Raw genomic sequence first — 16,895 nt, 5'->3', positions numbered from 1 at the left:
CAGCAGTCATTTTTACAGCATTACTTAAAAGTTTCATGTTTAAACAAATATCTGATAGTGTATATGTATCCAACATGACAACATTGTACTTATTTACAGATCATTATCTGACAAGGAACATGAAGTCAAACAAAACTTAAACCTTAGATATGAGCACTGCCAATCAAAATTCAAAACAAAGTTTAAGGCCCCCTTGAAGTTTTGATGTCTCACCATGTGAAAATTGAACTTGATGTTACAAAATTAATGCATAGGAAAAAACCTCCTAGGAAAAAGCCTGGTTTTGGTGATGAGATTCAGATCATACATGGCTTTATATTTGATGAATAGTTGTGGGCAGCTGCTGTACTTTCTGTGCTTCCATGTAATTCCAGGACTGCTTCTGGGAGCCCTGAAAGCACCCTTCAGTGACTTCCTTTCAGATGTTGTATTTCATTAAGCAAAAGGGAAAGCTTTATTCCTTAGAGATGATATAGTAATATTTGGAAAGCTCACTAGTTCCAACGATGCACATAATTTAAAATAGACACATCATAGTTTAAAAGGTAAAATTGGTTACGAAATGTGATCCCAAGCAGGCATGGGCAGTGCTCTGCCTGCAGCCCAGAGGAGGTCCCAGTGTGCAGGATTGGAAAGGGGCTGGCTCCTTCCCTGCTGTGACTTTTCTGTCTGCTTCCCGATGGGACGTGCTGTTGATCCCAGCTGCTGAGAAGAAACGGTGGGCAAGTGCCATGAGGATGGGGATTTGCAGCAGGGAGGAGCCAAAGGTGGAAGCATCACTGGGAAGTGAGAGCTAGGGAGGAACGCGAGAGCATCACAAGCCACAGGCCCTTCTCCTTCCCTCTTGAAAACCTAACCTGGCTCCTGACACTGCCTCCTACTGTGTTCCCCTCCTGCCCAAACTGTACCTAGAGCTCCATCCATAGACCTCGTCTGCTTACCGCACAGAAATGCCAGGGCTGCTGGGGTCCCTTCTCAGCGCTCCTCCTTCTGTCTAATCAGCTGCTTCTCTGACCAAACCTCCAGCTCACAGCCACAGCGCATGGAGACCCCAAGCCTTCTACTTGGGTGTCCCACAATGGCCTCAAACCCAACTTTTCACAAAAGCTACCTCTCCTTCCTGCCACCAAAATGGCGGCCCCAAGACCCACCACATCAGAAACGTGAGAATCAGCTTCTCCATCAGGCTTAACATCCCAGGTATCATCCAGCTCCCTGTTGCTTCTCAGGTTTTCCTCTAATCCCATCCATTTTTATTCATTGCCCTTGTGTTTGGACTGTTTCCCTCCCCCCATTCAGAAGCTGAAATCCTCACCCCCAGTGTGATTCGTTAGGAGGAGACCAGGGAGCCAGGGACCATGCTGGCTCCCTGATCTCACACCACCTGACCCCAGACCTATGGGAAATCCCTGTCTGGGGTTTAAGCCACCCAGTCTGGTGTTTCCTTACAGTAGCCTGAAGGGACTAAGACACCCTGCTGCTGTCAGACAAAGATACTCCTACGTGTAACTTGCTAGTTATAAAATGGAACTTTTAAGCTACATGATATTTGTCTTTAAGAAATTAAAGTACAAGAACTTTTTAAGTCCCCTGGACAGAAACCATCCTCAGGTCGCTGCTGCGCTTCAGCATCATTGAAGAAGTCAGTTCATCACCTCCAAGTGATAAGCCGCCAAGGTGCTTCACCTCCCTTGTAGTTGGAAATGTCATGCTCCCTAAATTAAATCCCTCAAGCTACAGTTTAATTAAGCTCATCTCCTCACCTGGAGATGGAAATCAGATATATTTTAGCCTTCAGATAGGTAGAGTGAAAAGAACATTGGATTCTGCAGACCTGGATTCTGTTCAAGAGTTCTGTCTTCCGCGTGACTGCATGACCTCCAGCTTGCCTCTGAACTTCCCTTGCCCTAAGTAGAGGAGATGCTGCATTTGCTCTGTCTATTCCCTAGCGCTGACTTTCCATGGCCTCTTTGTGGCTCTAAGTCCTGTACCAGGACACCTTTACTGTCTTCGCTAATTTAGCAGATGTTTGTCAGTGCTCATGATTTGCCGTGGCATCCTGGGAAGGTGCATGAAAACTGGGCCCTGCCTAGTTACAGCCGATATGTAGGCGTCCGCACAAGCTGCGTGAAGAATATTCTTGACCAGATACTTCCTTGAAGTCATGGAAGTCAGCCTTAGAAGGTCCACTAAATACACTACAAAATAATCACAAAATTAATTAAAATCATATAGAATATGCATGCGTACACATACATCCATGTGCATGTCCTGACACAGAGATGATATGTGGGGTGAAGGAGGGAGATCTCAGGAGGCCGCAGGCCTGCCGGGAGCATGTGCAAGTGCCAGCACCATCCCCTGGACCAAGCCCCAGTTCTCCAGCTTCACTGAAGGTGCAGAAGCCCTGCTGGAAAAGAGAAGAGAGCCGTGGGCACTTCCACCTTCCCTGTCCCTGGCCACCGCCTTCAAAGGAGCAACCCACCAAGTCCATGCAGAGAAAAGTCAGTCTGCCTCCGCTCTCCACTTGCAGAGGCTGAAGTCCCTTGACTTATAGAGAGAAAGGTTTCTTTCTACAGATGCAAACATACAATCCATGATTCACTGTATGGGTGGTGGTATGAATGAGTTTTAGGTCAAGTGTAATCAGTCAGTCATGGTGGGACAGGAAGGGCTGCTCCCTAAGTGAAAAAATGAGGTGCTTAAAAAGAAGCATGAGAGCCAAATTCAGTCAGGGTGAACCTCCTTTTGCTGTAGCTGGGTGTGGCAGACGGAAACTGTGTTGAGGTATTTCTGCCTTCGAAAATAAAAACATACTTCCTCCTTAATTTTATTTGTGCAAGATATAAACTGTATTTAGCTTATATTCTTCTTTCTTTTTTTGACGCTTAAGTCCTGTGATTACCAGACACAGTTGTTCCAGGTAGCTTTTAAGGATTTATTCTTAAATCCTTAAGTTTCAGTAGACAGACACCCATGCTGTGAAAATTCTTTAAATGGTTAGGCTTTTAGATACCAGGTACTTTTCTTGTAGGAATGGTCCTATTTACAAGTGCATTAGATCTTTGGGTGTAACAAAGTCTGAAGACGACATAAAAATCTTTTGGGGCTGGGCACGGTGGGTCACACCTGTAATCCCAGCACTCTGGGAGGCCAAGGTGGGGGATCAGTTGAGGTCAAGAGTTCAAGACCAGCCTGGCCAACATGGCGAAACCCCATCTCTACTAAAAATACAAAACAATTAGCCGGGTGTGGTGGTGCACGCCTGTAATCCCAGCTACTTGAAAGGCTGAGGCAGGAGAATTGCTTGAACCTGGGAGGTGGAGGTTGCCATGAGCTGAGATCTTGCCATTGCACTCCAGCCTGGGTGACAGAGCCAGACTATGTCTCAAAAAACAAAAAACAAAAAAATGAAAATAAATAAATCTTTTGGGACATTTTTAATAGGTGCTTCAGGACACAGTAGTTGTTCTGGTTTATAATTCCACTGCTTCTAGGGGAAAAAACCCAAACCAACAAAACCCAAACCAACAAAACCCAAACTTTCAGATGCTGTGGCGTGACCCCGAATCATTTCCCGCATGCAGGCTGTGTGTGTGGTGCAGGTGCCATCTGGGCCCAGCACCAGGGGGTTTCTTCTCAGGACTCATGTTTGATGTCTTCTCTTTGTCCTGTGTCTGGGGCTTCCTTTAAATTTTGTGTGCAAACAATGCCTGGTGTTAGAGGGCCAACCTCGCTGTTTTCCTGTAAACCACTCAATTCTGCTCCACTCCTGTTCTGTTGAGTTTTCCTGACACGTTTCCATCATCGACCACCTCCAGCCAACTATTCTATTAGCTTTTGAAACTTCAGGTTCTGTTTTCAAATTCCATCTTGATCAAATGGAATTCTCGTTAGTGGACATGAAGTGTAAGAGTCCGGCAAATGTTGGGGAAAGGTATCTCCTGACAGCTGTTAGCAAAACGGCCACATGAGAGGAGGAAGAAGAGGGTTTCAGGTGCCAGGGGCGTCATGCATCCCATTGCTTGTTTTGGGCTGAGATAACCCATGGCTGTTTACATCAGAGGCTGTACTTACTTTTGACCTTTTAGAATAGTTAACTTTGCAAGGGTCTCGTGCTGGAAAACCCAAACCAACTGGCCTGTCTTCCTAGGTTTCCCCTCAATCATTTGAACACTGAGGGTTTTACTTACTCATATGGACATATTTTAAATGGCCCTTCTGTTGCATAAGCTTATTATGTCACCTTCTCTCTCTCTTTTTTTTTTTTTTTGAGACGGAGTCTCATTCCGTGGCCCAGTCTGGAATGCAGTGGCACGATCTTGGCTCACTGCAACCTCTGCCTCCTGAGTTCAAGCCATTTTCCTGCCTCAGCTTCCAGAGTAGCTGGGACTACAGGCATGTGCCACCGTGCTTGGCTAATTTTTTTACTGTTTTGGTAGAGATGTGATTTTACCATGTTGGCCAGACTGGTCTGGAACTCCTGACCTCAAGTGATCTGCCCACCTCGGCCTCCCAAAATACAGGTGTGAGCCACTGCGTCCAGCCTATGTCACCTTCTTATTGTGATTGATTGTGATAGCAACCAGTTACCAACCTTGACTTTTCGCCACTCTTCATACTTATTCAAGTCTCCCTTACTTTATGTACGACATTCATCTTACATGTTGTGTGTGATATTCCAGATGTCAGTGCCGTATTTGGATTATTCTTAAAAATAGGTGAGGACAGATTAATCGAACACAGAGGAACCAGCAAAACGTGAAGGCCATGAGAAACAGTAAAAAGGTCTCCAAGAGCTGGTGTCAGCTGTTCCCGCTGTCAGTGCTGCAGACACTTGTAAGTTTCCCTCCTCACTCACAGCCCTCACTTAGTTGCCTTTAAACACAGGCTGCCTTTGGAAAGATCTCTCAGATGTGAAGGGACACCATGGGGCCTGCATTTCCTTCCACTGCAGATCCCCTGTATTAGTCCTTTTTCACGCTGCTGATAAAGACATACCCAAGACTGGGTAAATTACAAAGAAAAAGAGGTTTAATGGACTCACAGTTCCACATGGATGGGGAGGCCTCACAATCATGGCAGAAGGTGAAAGGCACATCTTACATGGCAGCAGGCAAGAGAGAGAATAAGAGCCAAGCAAAAGGGGTTTCCCCTTATAAAACCATCAGATCTTGTGAGACTTATTCACTACCATGAGAACAGTATGGGGAAAACTGCCCCTGTGATTAAATTATCTCCCACCAGGTCCCTCCCACAACAAGTGGGGATTCTGGCAGCTACAATTCAAGATGAGACTTGGGTAGGGACACAGCAAAACCATATGACCCCCTTTAGGTGAGTGCAGGTGTATTGGGTGCCTTCCATTATCTCTTTGGGAACTGCCACAGTCAGCCACTGATTTCCCGTCCCACACACCTGCCTTGCTCCTTGGAAGCAGCCTCACGCAAATAGAGAATAAAAGCTGCTTTCACAACTTTAGCCAAGCAGTATTATCCCAGGGGATAATCCATCTCTTCCTCTACCCCAGCCCACATTTCACAGGTAGACCCTGCACAAAGCTTCAGAATCCCTGGAGAAGGTGACAGATATTTTGAAACGTCATTTGACATTTACGTGCCTATCTCTGGTCCCAGATAAAAACAGTGGAGAGCATTTAGAATATGATCAAGTCGTAACTTTTAAAAAGGCAAGACAGAAATATCATGAACAGGTAGTCACTGAGTGAGATAACAGAGAAAACCAACCTGGAAGTCTAAGTGGAGTCATTTCTTCCCACGTCCTGCGGTGACCAGTGTCTCACAGGAGAAAGAAACCAGGGAGCATCAGAGGCTGTCAGAAGGGAGGTGTTGGGACGGACTACTGTGGCTTGCCTGGGACTGTCCAGGATGTAGCACGGGACAACCTGCCCCACAGCCGACCCTTCAGTTCCAAGCAAACTAAAATAGCTGGGCCAACCAGTTCCCTCTGTGAAAGTAAGGTAGCATTCACATTCCATTGTCGCATGGATTAACTCACTTAATCCAGGGATCGGCCCTGTGGGGTAAGTTGGCTAGGTGATATTTTAGCCCCAGATTGAAGGAAAGAATGGGGTAATGGAAAGAAAAAGGCATGTAGGGAAAAAGAAAAACAGTCATTGTGCTGGCTACAGCACAGACCACTAATAGTTAAGACTGTGTGTGCGTTTCAGTGTTTTCTAGTGAAAACGCCAAAGAATGCAGAGCTTCTCTTTCAGACCTGGCATCAGGCTTCCATGAGCCCTTTCCAGGACACCAGTGCATTGAGTCACTGCTATATACCTGGTGATGAGCCGAAGAGTATGTTTTCATAATGAAAGGCAAAGGGGGCCAGGTGTGGTGGCACACACCTGTAATCCCTGCACTTTGGGAGGCCAAGGTGGGCAGATCACTTGAGTCCAGGAGTTGGAGACCAGCCTGGCCAACATGGTGAAACCCTGTCTCTACTAAAAAATACAAAAAAAAATTAACCGGCTTGGTGGTACACCTGTAGTCCCAGCTACTTGGGAGGCTGAGGCATGAGAATTGCTTGAACCTGGGAGGCAGAGGCTGCAGTGAGCCAAGATCACACCACTGCACTTCAGCCTGGGCGAGAGAGCAAGACTCTCTCACAAAAATAAATAAATAAATAAATACATTAAAAAAAAAAATAAAAGACAGAGGGACAAAGGAGACAAAGAAGAGATGAGCGGAGAGCTGAAAGGCCCACCTCAACAGCTCGTGGAGTTCTAGGCCACATGTGGAGTAGAACTAGGCCACAGGAGAGACTCCTCAGCATAGGCCGCCATGACGAGGACCTCTCTTCCCTTACAGATGTCTGGGCCCCTGCAGAGTCTCAGTTAAAAAGCATCAATAAATGTGTTTTCACAAGAGGTGTGTGCCATTCTAGGAATGTAGGGAAGAAGCTTCCTAAGTGTATGTCTTCCTGAGAGGGTCGGTGATATGAAGATAGCACATGTGGATTATGCTTGTTTATACTACGGAGCAGGCTCTGGGGTGTCTCCTTTGGAGGGAGCCCTCATGTGAAACTTACTGTAACATTGTCAATGTGGTGGCACCTTTAGGAGCTCACTGATAAATGCAGTGTACAAACACCCCATTTTATTTTATGTATTGGTTTTTCTTTTAGTACTTAATTTTTTTCCATTTTAATTTTAATAGTCTACAGGGTACAGGTGGCTTTTAGTTACACAGATAAGTTCTTTAGCAGTGATTTCTGAGATTTTAGCACACTCGTCACCAGAACAGTGTACATTGTATCCAGTATGTAGTCTTTTCTTCCTCATCCCGCTAGTCCCCAAAGTCCCTTGTATGTAATTCTTATGGCTTCCCATCCTCATAGCTTAGATTCCACTTATAAGTGAGAGCATATGATATTTGGATTTCCATTCCTGAGTTACTTAAAATAATGGCCTCCAGCTCCATCCATGTTGCTTCAAAAGACATTATTTCATTCCTTTTTGTGTCTGAGTAGTATTCCATGGTGTATAAATGCCACATTTTCTTTATCTGCTCATCGGTGGATGGGCACTTAGGTTGGTTCCATATCTTTGAAGTTGCCAGTTGGAAACACCCCATTTTCAATGTGGGTGTCTGAATGAAGAGACCACAAGTTTTGGATGGTGTTGTGTCCATAATCCCAATAATAAAGTGAATTTTTGCGATTATCCAAAAGAGAGCATGCATGCACACTACATATTTGTGCTCATATTTGTCACATCGCACTAGCACACACAGGAACTGAATTTTTAACTTAAAAGATTCTAACCATTTAATTTTCAAACCACAGTACATAAAACAGGAGCAACTCTGAAGTGGTTTTATATTTTAAGAGCATGATTTTTAGTTTTGCAGTTGCCTCTCACACTCTGAATGTTCAATTATTGATTGAACAGATTGTTATGATCCCAATAAAATAAAGTTTTAAGCTGAGAATCTTGCCTCACCACACAGCTGCGCTCCATTTCAGCAATGCTTTGGCTGTGACAGAAACCTCTCCCCTTTAAAGGAGCCATGGCAGGGAGACCCCCGGAGCCAGTAAGAAACAGCATGCTGTCCTCACCACAATCTGTACTCTGGGGAGCCCCCACTGTAATTCTATCTCTTTCTGCACAGTTGCAAAGCCAACGGTGATGACGATGATAAACACTTCATCCACATGTCTGGTTCCATAAAAGGCCATCTCGACTTTCTTTTTCTTCCTACAGTGCCTTGTCTTTGAAGATGCTCCCAATGGGGTGGAGGCGGCCCTGGCAGCTGGGATGCAGGTGGTCATGGTTCCTGACGGAAACTTGAGCCGAGACCTGACGACAAAGGCCACCCTGGTGCTGAATTCCCTGCAGGACTTCCAGCCCGAGCTGTTTGGTTTGCCCCCATATGAGTGAGAGGGAGGGCCTCACTATTCCGCCCCCCAGCCCATCTCATGGTCCACACTGCTGGGGGAAAGGGAAAGGAAATCAGCAACTCTCAAACCCAACCTGTACAGTGATTTTAGCCTCCTGAGATTGGTGTTTCCATCCCATGTTGGTTTACCCCAGTCTAATGTGTTGTTAAAATGTGACTTGACAGTTGAGACAAAAAACACAGTAGAGACAGACATGAAGCCCAGAACAAAGATGAAACTTGAATTACCATCTCAAAAATCAAGCTGATGGAGTATGTGATAAAGTGAATGTACACGTATACACACACGCACCTCCATATATACACATGTGTATCAGTTTGGTAAAATGCAGGTGGGCATTACATGCATATGTATGTAGATATATGCATGCATGTATATGTAAAATATATACTTTTCCAAGACAAAATGGAACATCACTTCTCTCTTATTCTAGTTTTTCTGAACACTGGCTGGGAAATGTAAAAAGTGTATACATATAAGTATATGCTTTATGTATGCATATGTATGTAGATATGTTTATATCTGTCATCTGCATCACTCTCCTCAGTGTATGATTGCAACATGCAATGACAACTGATAAAGCGAGATGGTAGTTCTGCCTGGTTTGCAGTCTGAGTGGAAAGCCCTGTTTTTGATGAGCACTCCTTGTTAGCTAACATTTAAATTCTTTTTGTGACCTCAGAATGTCTCTGGATCTGTCTTCATTGACTGACTCTGAGCCACATCATCCATAGTTTATTGTTAGTATGAACACAGCTGTAACATTTACCTGGTATCTACATCCTTATCTACATTGGAGAATGTTTTCTACCTCAGAAGAACCATTTGCCTCCTTTAAGAACACTGATGGCCTACACTTTTTGGATAGAAATAGAATTTGATTTCAGAATGTATGCTTGGTGAGTCTGAGTGCCCGGGAACACTTTTGGAATAATTTATTAGACATTAAACTTCTGTGATTAATCACTTTTATAGATTTACTCAGTCTTTAAAATTTATCTATGATTTGCCAGAGAAAAATGGTGGTAACCATGGAAATCGGGAGTGAAGGAGCGCTGCTCCGTTGTGGCTTGCCTCTGCCCTTTGAGGTCCTTGAGCTACTCTTCAGCTCTGGAAGTTGTGGACAAACCATAGGAATGCATGTGTGCGTGTGGTGGAGTGATTGTCTGTGGATGACAGGCCCTGGCTATTGATTGGTATTGCATCAGTTTAGCAAATTCATTTCCTCCTTCTTGATGGCCTAAATACATGTCTGCACTTTGCTCCTCTTAACCAGTTGTAACGTCTTACCATTTCCCTAACAAATTGAATTAGTTTAATAAAATCTTTGGACACATATCGATATTTGTATGGGAGTCATGATTTTACCTTAAAAAAAAAAAAAAGTCTTCCAAGAAATGTAAAATATATATGTGACTAATTAAATTTTTAAAAAATCCCAATTAGTATTCCAACTGTAAACGGATATTTATATATTTTAAGTGAGCCATCGTGCTCCTGTAGCAGTGAATAGAGGCTTTCAGTGAAAGACTCACTTCTTTGATGTAGTATCTTCTCCTTCCAAAGTATTTATGTTGATGTTTTCTAATCATTAAGCCATTTTGTATGAATCAGACAAATGGGTGTAATGCGTATCTAAGTGATGTGCATCTACATCTGGGTGAATTTCCTACAGGGTAAATTTGATCTCATGTCCGTTACTGTTTTTTAACCAAAGCTGCAGCCAGATTCTTATATTTTTACACAAAAGACCCAGACTGTGCTTGGCCAAAGCACGTACGTTCTTTTTTATTCTTCCACATCAGCCAAATTACTTCAATACATTTTAGTGATGTTACTCCACTGAATAGCTCATGGATTTCACAGAGATATGGTAATACAAATTTACACCAGAGTGATATATGCCAAGGAAGTTTAAAGCTCATTGAAAGTATGTCGTATTAGGGACATACTTTTAAAGCTCATTGAAAGTATGTCGTATTAGGGACACACAGTGATTAGTAGAATGTATACAGGTGTGCTGTAACTAGCAGCTAATGTTTGCTTATATACTGTATGCCCTTAGGAAGGATCTTTTATACTGCTGACATCATCCAAGAGATGGCACTATCAATGTCATCTTAATTTCACTTAAATGAAACATATACAACACTTAAGAACTTACTAATTACTACTTATTAGACATTTTTTCCACCCCGTAAATCCTCAGATGGAGTTTGGTGATTTATATAAAAAAATAAACATCTGTCTTACACTTGAAAGAATTGGCATTCTAAGGAAGAGGAGTGATGTCTGCTGTGCAACAGTAGTCAGTGTCTAGACACTGCAGTTCATGTTTCTCTGAATACATTTGGCAGTTATGCTAAATTTGGCACGTTTTGTATGGTGTTTCGAAATTTTTAAAAACGTGCACATTATAACAAGGTTTATAATGAAAAATAATGAGTTTTCACCTATCTGTAATAATGCCTCTATAGAACATTGTTCTGTGGTCTACACTGTACTCTTCTGCTCCACAAGCAGTTGGCTAAAGCTCCTTGGTCTCACATGAGGCTCTTTGTCTCAAAAGCAATTTCTAGAACTATTATCTTCTAAAAAGAGAAAATGAAGTATTAAAGAGCAAGGGATATTAGTAGTTCAAAGTCTGTAGTATTCTGTGATAGTTATTGTTTGTTGGAGAGACTTGCTTTACAAAGATGTTGGTGAGGATTAGTTGTTGACTGAGGAGTACACATTATCTCTGAAAGCAGATCTTCAGGATGGCTCAAAATATTCTGGTTCTTTTGAGTCTGTTGAATAGATAATATTTTGTACACATAAGTACTGTTATTTTTTTTCTCCTTCATTAGCCGCACACTATTTCCATGGATTGTAACTGTTTTCATCAGAAAAACTGTTATCTAGATTGAATTAATTCAAGAAGTACTCCTTACTTACATGACAGTCATTGTAGACGTACAAAACTGAATAAGAACATATCTTAGGGTATTTTATCTGTTAAGCTTTAGTCATGAAATGTTGGGGTTGGTTTCGAGATCTTTTTCCAGCACCGTGGAAAACACAAGGGACAGAGAGAAGTGTTGGAATCCACAGTGAGATCATTGTGTTACCTGTTCCAATTTAATTGCTCCTCAAATTAACTACATTTTTTTCTGTACATCCTTTGACCTAAGTTGTTTGTGATGGATTAAGTCATTGCCTCTCTTTCCTTGATTCCCAACAGTATGGCAGGGGCTTGTCACAGAGTCATTTTGAAACTGTAAAACTATCATCCTCGTATTAAAGCGTTGGATTTTCTTCATTGCAAAATGCCCATAATTTTCAAGTTCTACATGAATTTCAACAACATGATATATGAAATGAATTTTTTTCATTCAAGTATTTTCCAATATTTACCAAAATGTTAATAATTATTTCTCTAGGGGACAAAATGTATTTTAAAAACTACTTAAGAATTTTAATATTCCCTAATCTCTGAGCGAAGATGAAGGCTTGGGAAGCATGAAGTCGTATTCATTCACTGCTTATTTCAAAACCGTGTGAAAGGGATGGTGAATTCATATATTATGCAAAGTCACTTAAAATGATATATTTTCAAAATTCACTTTAGGAAATAATTGGCATGTATTCCATATTCAGAGTCAAAATAAACTGAAAATAAATAAATATAAAGAATACCTATCTCTTTGTAAACCAACAGTTAATACTGTACATAGTGGTAAAATAGTCATTCCATTTAAAAGTCAGAAATGAACTGTCTTAGTCTTCTCCAGCTGCCATAACAAAATACCTCAGGCTAGAGTACTTAAACAACAGACATTTATTGTCTCACACTCCAGAAACTGGAAGTCTGAGATCAAGGTGCGGGCAGGGCTGGTTCCGCCTCGGGCCTCTCTCCTTGGCTTGTAGACTGTTTTCTCCCTGTGTCCTCACATGGTTGTCCTTCTGTGTATGTATCTGTGTCCTCATCTCTTCTTACAAGGACTTCAGTCCTATTGGATCAGAGTCCACTGTAATGACCTTGTTTAACCTTAATTACCTCCTTACAGGTCCTAGCTCCAAATACAGACATATTAGGGTGGTTAATAAGCTTCAATGTAGGAATTGGAGGGAGGTGGAGCAAATTCAGTTAATAATACAAACGAAAAAGGATTTTCACTATCAATTTTAATTATCATTCTTCTAGAAACTCCAGTCAATGAATAACATCATTTAGTGTTTACATATATGGATCCTACGATAGCAAATCATCTCAGTTGTTTGTCTGAGAGTGTCTGTATTTGACTTTCTTTTCAAGGATGTTTTCACTGTATTTCACTGCATATTCAATTCCAGTTTAAGCAGTATTTTTTCATCTTTTAAATACGTAGCTTTCTTTTTACCCGACTCCTGTTTTCCATTGAAAAACCAGCTCTTGGTCCTGCAGTCACACTTTTAAGGCAGTCTCTTTTTCTCTAGCTACCATTCAGGGTTTGCTCCTGATCTTTGGTCTGTTGAGGTGTGGTTTACTTTGTGTTGATCTTGTTTGGACTTTTTAGATCTCCCTGGGGCTCTGCTTTGTTTTATGTGTGGCTAAACCTCTCAGTCATTATCTCTTCGAATATGCCCAGGCTTATTTCTTAGGGTCACTTCCATACAACTGAACAGAATAAAGGTAAACTCCAAGCAGTTATATAAGCAGGAAGTCATGCTCAGGCATGGGTTATGCCACCAGCCGAGAGGACAAGGGGACTGGGGAGCTTGAATCTGAGCATATGCACCTGGAAAGAGTTAGACTGCAAGCTAGACCAGAACCCTGGCATGCAGATACCAGCCAGGCAGAGACCAACCCCTCACTGCCAGGAATCAAGTATGTTAGTAGGGCAGAAATCCAGGGAACCCAGAGAACCAAAAGTCAGCGTGTATTAGTCTGTTTTCACACTGCTAAAAAGATACTGCCTAAGACTGGGCAATTTATAAAGGAAAGAGGTTTAATTGACTCACAGCTTTGCGTGGCTGGGGAGGCCTCAGGAAACTTAAAATCATGGGAGAAGGAGAGGCAAGTACCTTCTTCACAATCAGCAGGAGAGAGACTGAAACAGCGAAGTGCCAGACTTGAAACTATTGGCTCTTGTGAGAACTCCCTCACTATCATGAGAACAACATGGGGGAAACCGCCCCCATGATCCAATCACCTCCCACCAGGCCCTTCCCTCAACATGTGGGGATTACAGTTTGAGATGAGATTTGGGTGGGGACACAGAGCAAAACCACAGGTGATCTGCCAGAGGCCCAGGACAGAACACCCTGAAGGGTACCTTTCCTTTACCACTACTCACAGGTGCATGCTATTTGTCTCCCATGAAGACAAAACCAAGAGCTGCTAAGCCCACCAACCAATAGAAAAGTGCTTACCTAGCAAAGAAAGGCACAGACAAGATAGTTGCTGAAATAGGGACTCACAGGAAACAAAAGTATTCACATATATTGATCATTTGAAAATCACAAAATAACTCTAAATTTCTGCACAAGTAGGTTATCTACCACTTGTCATTCTAATCCCACACTAGGCACTTTAAGAACATGCGCCCCTGGGCTTTTGCTCCACTCGTCTTACATTGGTACCCACCTGGTGGTGACTGAGGGTACTGATAATATCCCCAAGTCTGAGGAAACTGAGGCACAATTCGATTATCCACTTATGAAGTGGTGAAGCTGTGGATTAAACTTATAAGGTATATCCACTTCACACTCCAAGAAACTTCATCATTCCCAACATTATTGTCTTCAACCATTGGGAAAGAAATAATTTTCATGGTAATTAGAGGAGAAAAGGTGTTTGGTGTTTCATTGTCACTTTCCTGGTGTAGACCAGATTCTTGCGGGTCTTTCCTAGGGCCAGTGAGTCCTAACATGTTTGAACATCTACCCATGCTATTTAAGGCAGCACACCAAACACGTTCCTGCTTCAACTGTAGTATCTGTTTCATCAAGAAGAGTATTTTCCTTAAACAAGTTTCAGGTGCCTACTAATTGGGAAAATACTAAGCCTTTGGGTATGCTTCTGCTCAGCTAGGCATGAGATGGCTCCCTCGTTACTTTGGTCTTCAGTTTTCTGAATCTGCCTCTGGAAAACACTGCAAAATGTCATTTTTGAGAAATACTGCTTTGCAAATACTTTTCAGGCCTATGTGATGTGCTGTTATTCTCTCTCATTTCCTTGCTAACATACAGTCGTGTTTATGAAGCAAGTTATGAGCCAGTTAAGACTGGATCTGAGTCAGCTAGATTGGCATGCATTTTCAGCCACAGTGCAAGTTCCTAAAAGTCATCACATGTCTCAGAGTTCTTACAGAATAGCATCTGATTGTTAAGTAGATTTTTAAAGGCCTCTCAAGGATAAAGATCTGGGGTGTTATATCCATTGCTTTCCTCCCTCACACTGTTTTTGACTTTTAATTCTTCCCTTTCTCCACTTTAATTTCTAGTCTCCCACTGCTAATTCTCCTTATGACCCATCCCCACCACCACCACCCTCAACAGCCACCAGTGAGAATTCTTACTACCTGAACTTCACTGTGACAAAAATCAGCCTTGGACCTGTGGGCTAAATTGTTTCCAGAGTCCTGATGAAGTTCTCAGAAACAGACAGAGCTAGGTCTCCTGATACCCTGTGTTAGTCAGTCTTGCATTGCTATAAAGGAATACCTGAGTGAGGCTGGATAATTCATAAAGAGGTTTATTTAGCTCACAGTTCTGCAGGCTGTACAAGAAGCATGGCACCAGCATCTGCTTCTGGTGAGGCCTCAGGGAGCTTCCACTCATGGTGGAATGGGAAGGGAAGCTGCTGTGTGCACAGATGACATGGTGAGAAAAGAAGCAAGAGAAAGAGGAGAGGAAGGTGCCAGGCTCTAACAGTCAGCTCTTGCAGGATTGAATAGAGAACCCATTCATTACCATGAAGGCAACACCAAGCCATTCATGAGGGATCCGCCTCCATGACCCAAACACCCCCCTGTAACCCCACCTCCAACATTGGGGATCAAATTTCAACGTGGGATTTGCATTTTCCTGCAAACTCATGTGCTGTGCACGCCCTCATGTCATCTATGAATGATCACCTGCCCCAGGACTTCCTTGAAGGAATAGCTCAAATCATATTCTAAGAGTTCTGGGGGTAAAAAAGCAAAAAACTAACTACTGACTCCCTTGTTTGTCTCCCAGTGTTTATGGAGGGTGACCGGTGTTCACAGCCCTCTGCCAGGCATCACAGTCTATACAGAGGTCAAGGAGATAGACACAGCCTTGCCCCCGTGGAACTTGTAATACAGTTGGGGAGACATGAAACCATTGCTCACATAAAGGTCTGATTGCCAGTTATTACACAGGCTACCAAGGGAAAGAACAGAGTCAATGACAGAACTGCTCTGGGCACCTAACTTAATTCAGGTCTTGTAAGGCCAAGGAGTGGGCCTCACTACAGAAATGGTGTGGAAGGTGAAATCAGGAAGCAGTAGAAGTCCAGTTTCTGAAAAGTTAGGACACAGATTCATCATACAACCCAGCAATTCTACTCTTTGATGTCTACCCCCCCAAAAATAATGAAAACATGTGTCCACCCAGAAACTTGTACATGCATGTTCACAGCAGCTCTATTGATAATAAAAGGAGGAAATGACAAGAAACCACCAAAAGAGAACAATGTGAAGGGCTGGGTGGAAGGAAGTTGGTTCTTCAATGAAATCTCACAAATTCCAGTGTTTCTGGTACTTCTTACCAACACTTACATATATTCGCCCTAATTAGCCTAATGTGAAAAGGATCTTCCTGTATCTCCAAGTGTAATTTGGAGAATAGAGAGATCTCAGGTGAGGACTTTGGAGCATGCCAAATGAATTAATGGACTCAGTCCATTTTCTAACTTAACATCACTCGCTTACTTAGCAATACGTGACAGTGAGAAGAGCCAGCAGAGGACACAGGAAGTAGAAGATGAGCTCATATCTGTCCATGGTTTATACTCCATTTCAGTTTATGTTGTCACTGGAGACTCAGTTTGTGAAGGTAAGCCAATCCTTGCTTTGAGGAAAATATACATCTTTAGGGGAAGATGGGTCTTACTCGATGAAAAGATAATAAATGAAAAGAGGGAGAAGGGAATGCATGGTGGCCCGGAGAAGCCAGAGAAGACAATTACATGAACATGGACATCAACCACCAAATGTTGTATAGGTCAAGAAAGAAAAGAAAAGCACTGGAGACCAAGCAGAAGGGCTCACACTCCTACCAACTACTCAGGAAGATGAGACCGGGGGATCTTTTCAGCCCAACAGTTTGAGACCAACCTGGGCAACAGAGTGAGACTCCTGCCGCCCACCACCCCCCCCGCTCCAAAAAAAAAAGAGACTGGGAAGTAGAAGCTGAGACAATATGAGGGTCACCTGTGACTTGGACAGGATTAATGCAGGGACCATTGGAAATCAGAGACAAACTGG

General features: G+C 42.8%; 1 protein-coding gene across 2 annotated transcripts in view; it reads left to right on the top strand.

Moving 5' to 3' along the window:
• The window catches only part of PUDP (pseudouridine 5'-phosphatase), a 174,869-nt gene that overhangs the window by 90,687 nt on the left and 67,287 nt on the right, over positions 1–16,895 (top strand). The window contains exon 4 of one of the 2 annotated variants that reach the window (XM_001089095.5): positions 8,225–9,761. The exons of the other annotated variant lie outside the window; for it this stretch is intronic. Within the exon in view, the coding sequence (XP_001089095.1) occupies positions 8,225–8,401 (177 nt within the window). The 3' untranslated portion in view covers positions 8,402–9,761. Of the gene's footprint in view, positions 1–8,224; positions 9,762–16,895 lie in introns of those variants that run through there. 2 annotated transcript variants of the gene reach the window in all.

Source organism: Macaca mulatta, chromosome X (genome assembly GCF_049350105.2).
Source record: "Macaca mulatta isolate MMU2019108-1 chromosome X, T2T-MMU8v2.0, whole genome shotgun sequence".
NCBI classification, from domain to species: domain Eukaryota; kingdom Metazoa; phylum Chordata; class Mammalia; order Primates; family Cercopithecidae; genus Macaca; species Macaca mulatta.
Note: the sequence above shows the minus strand (reverse complement) of the source record. Positions and strands in the feature narration are given on the sequence as shown.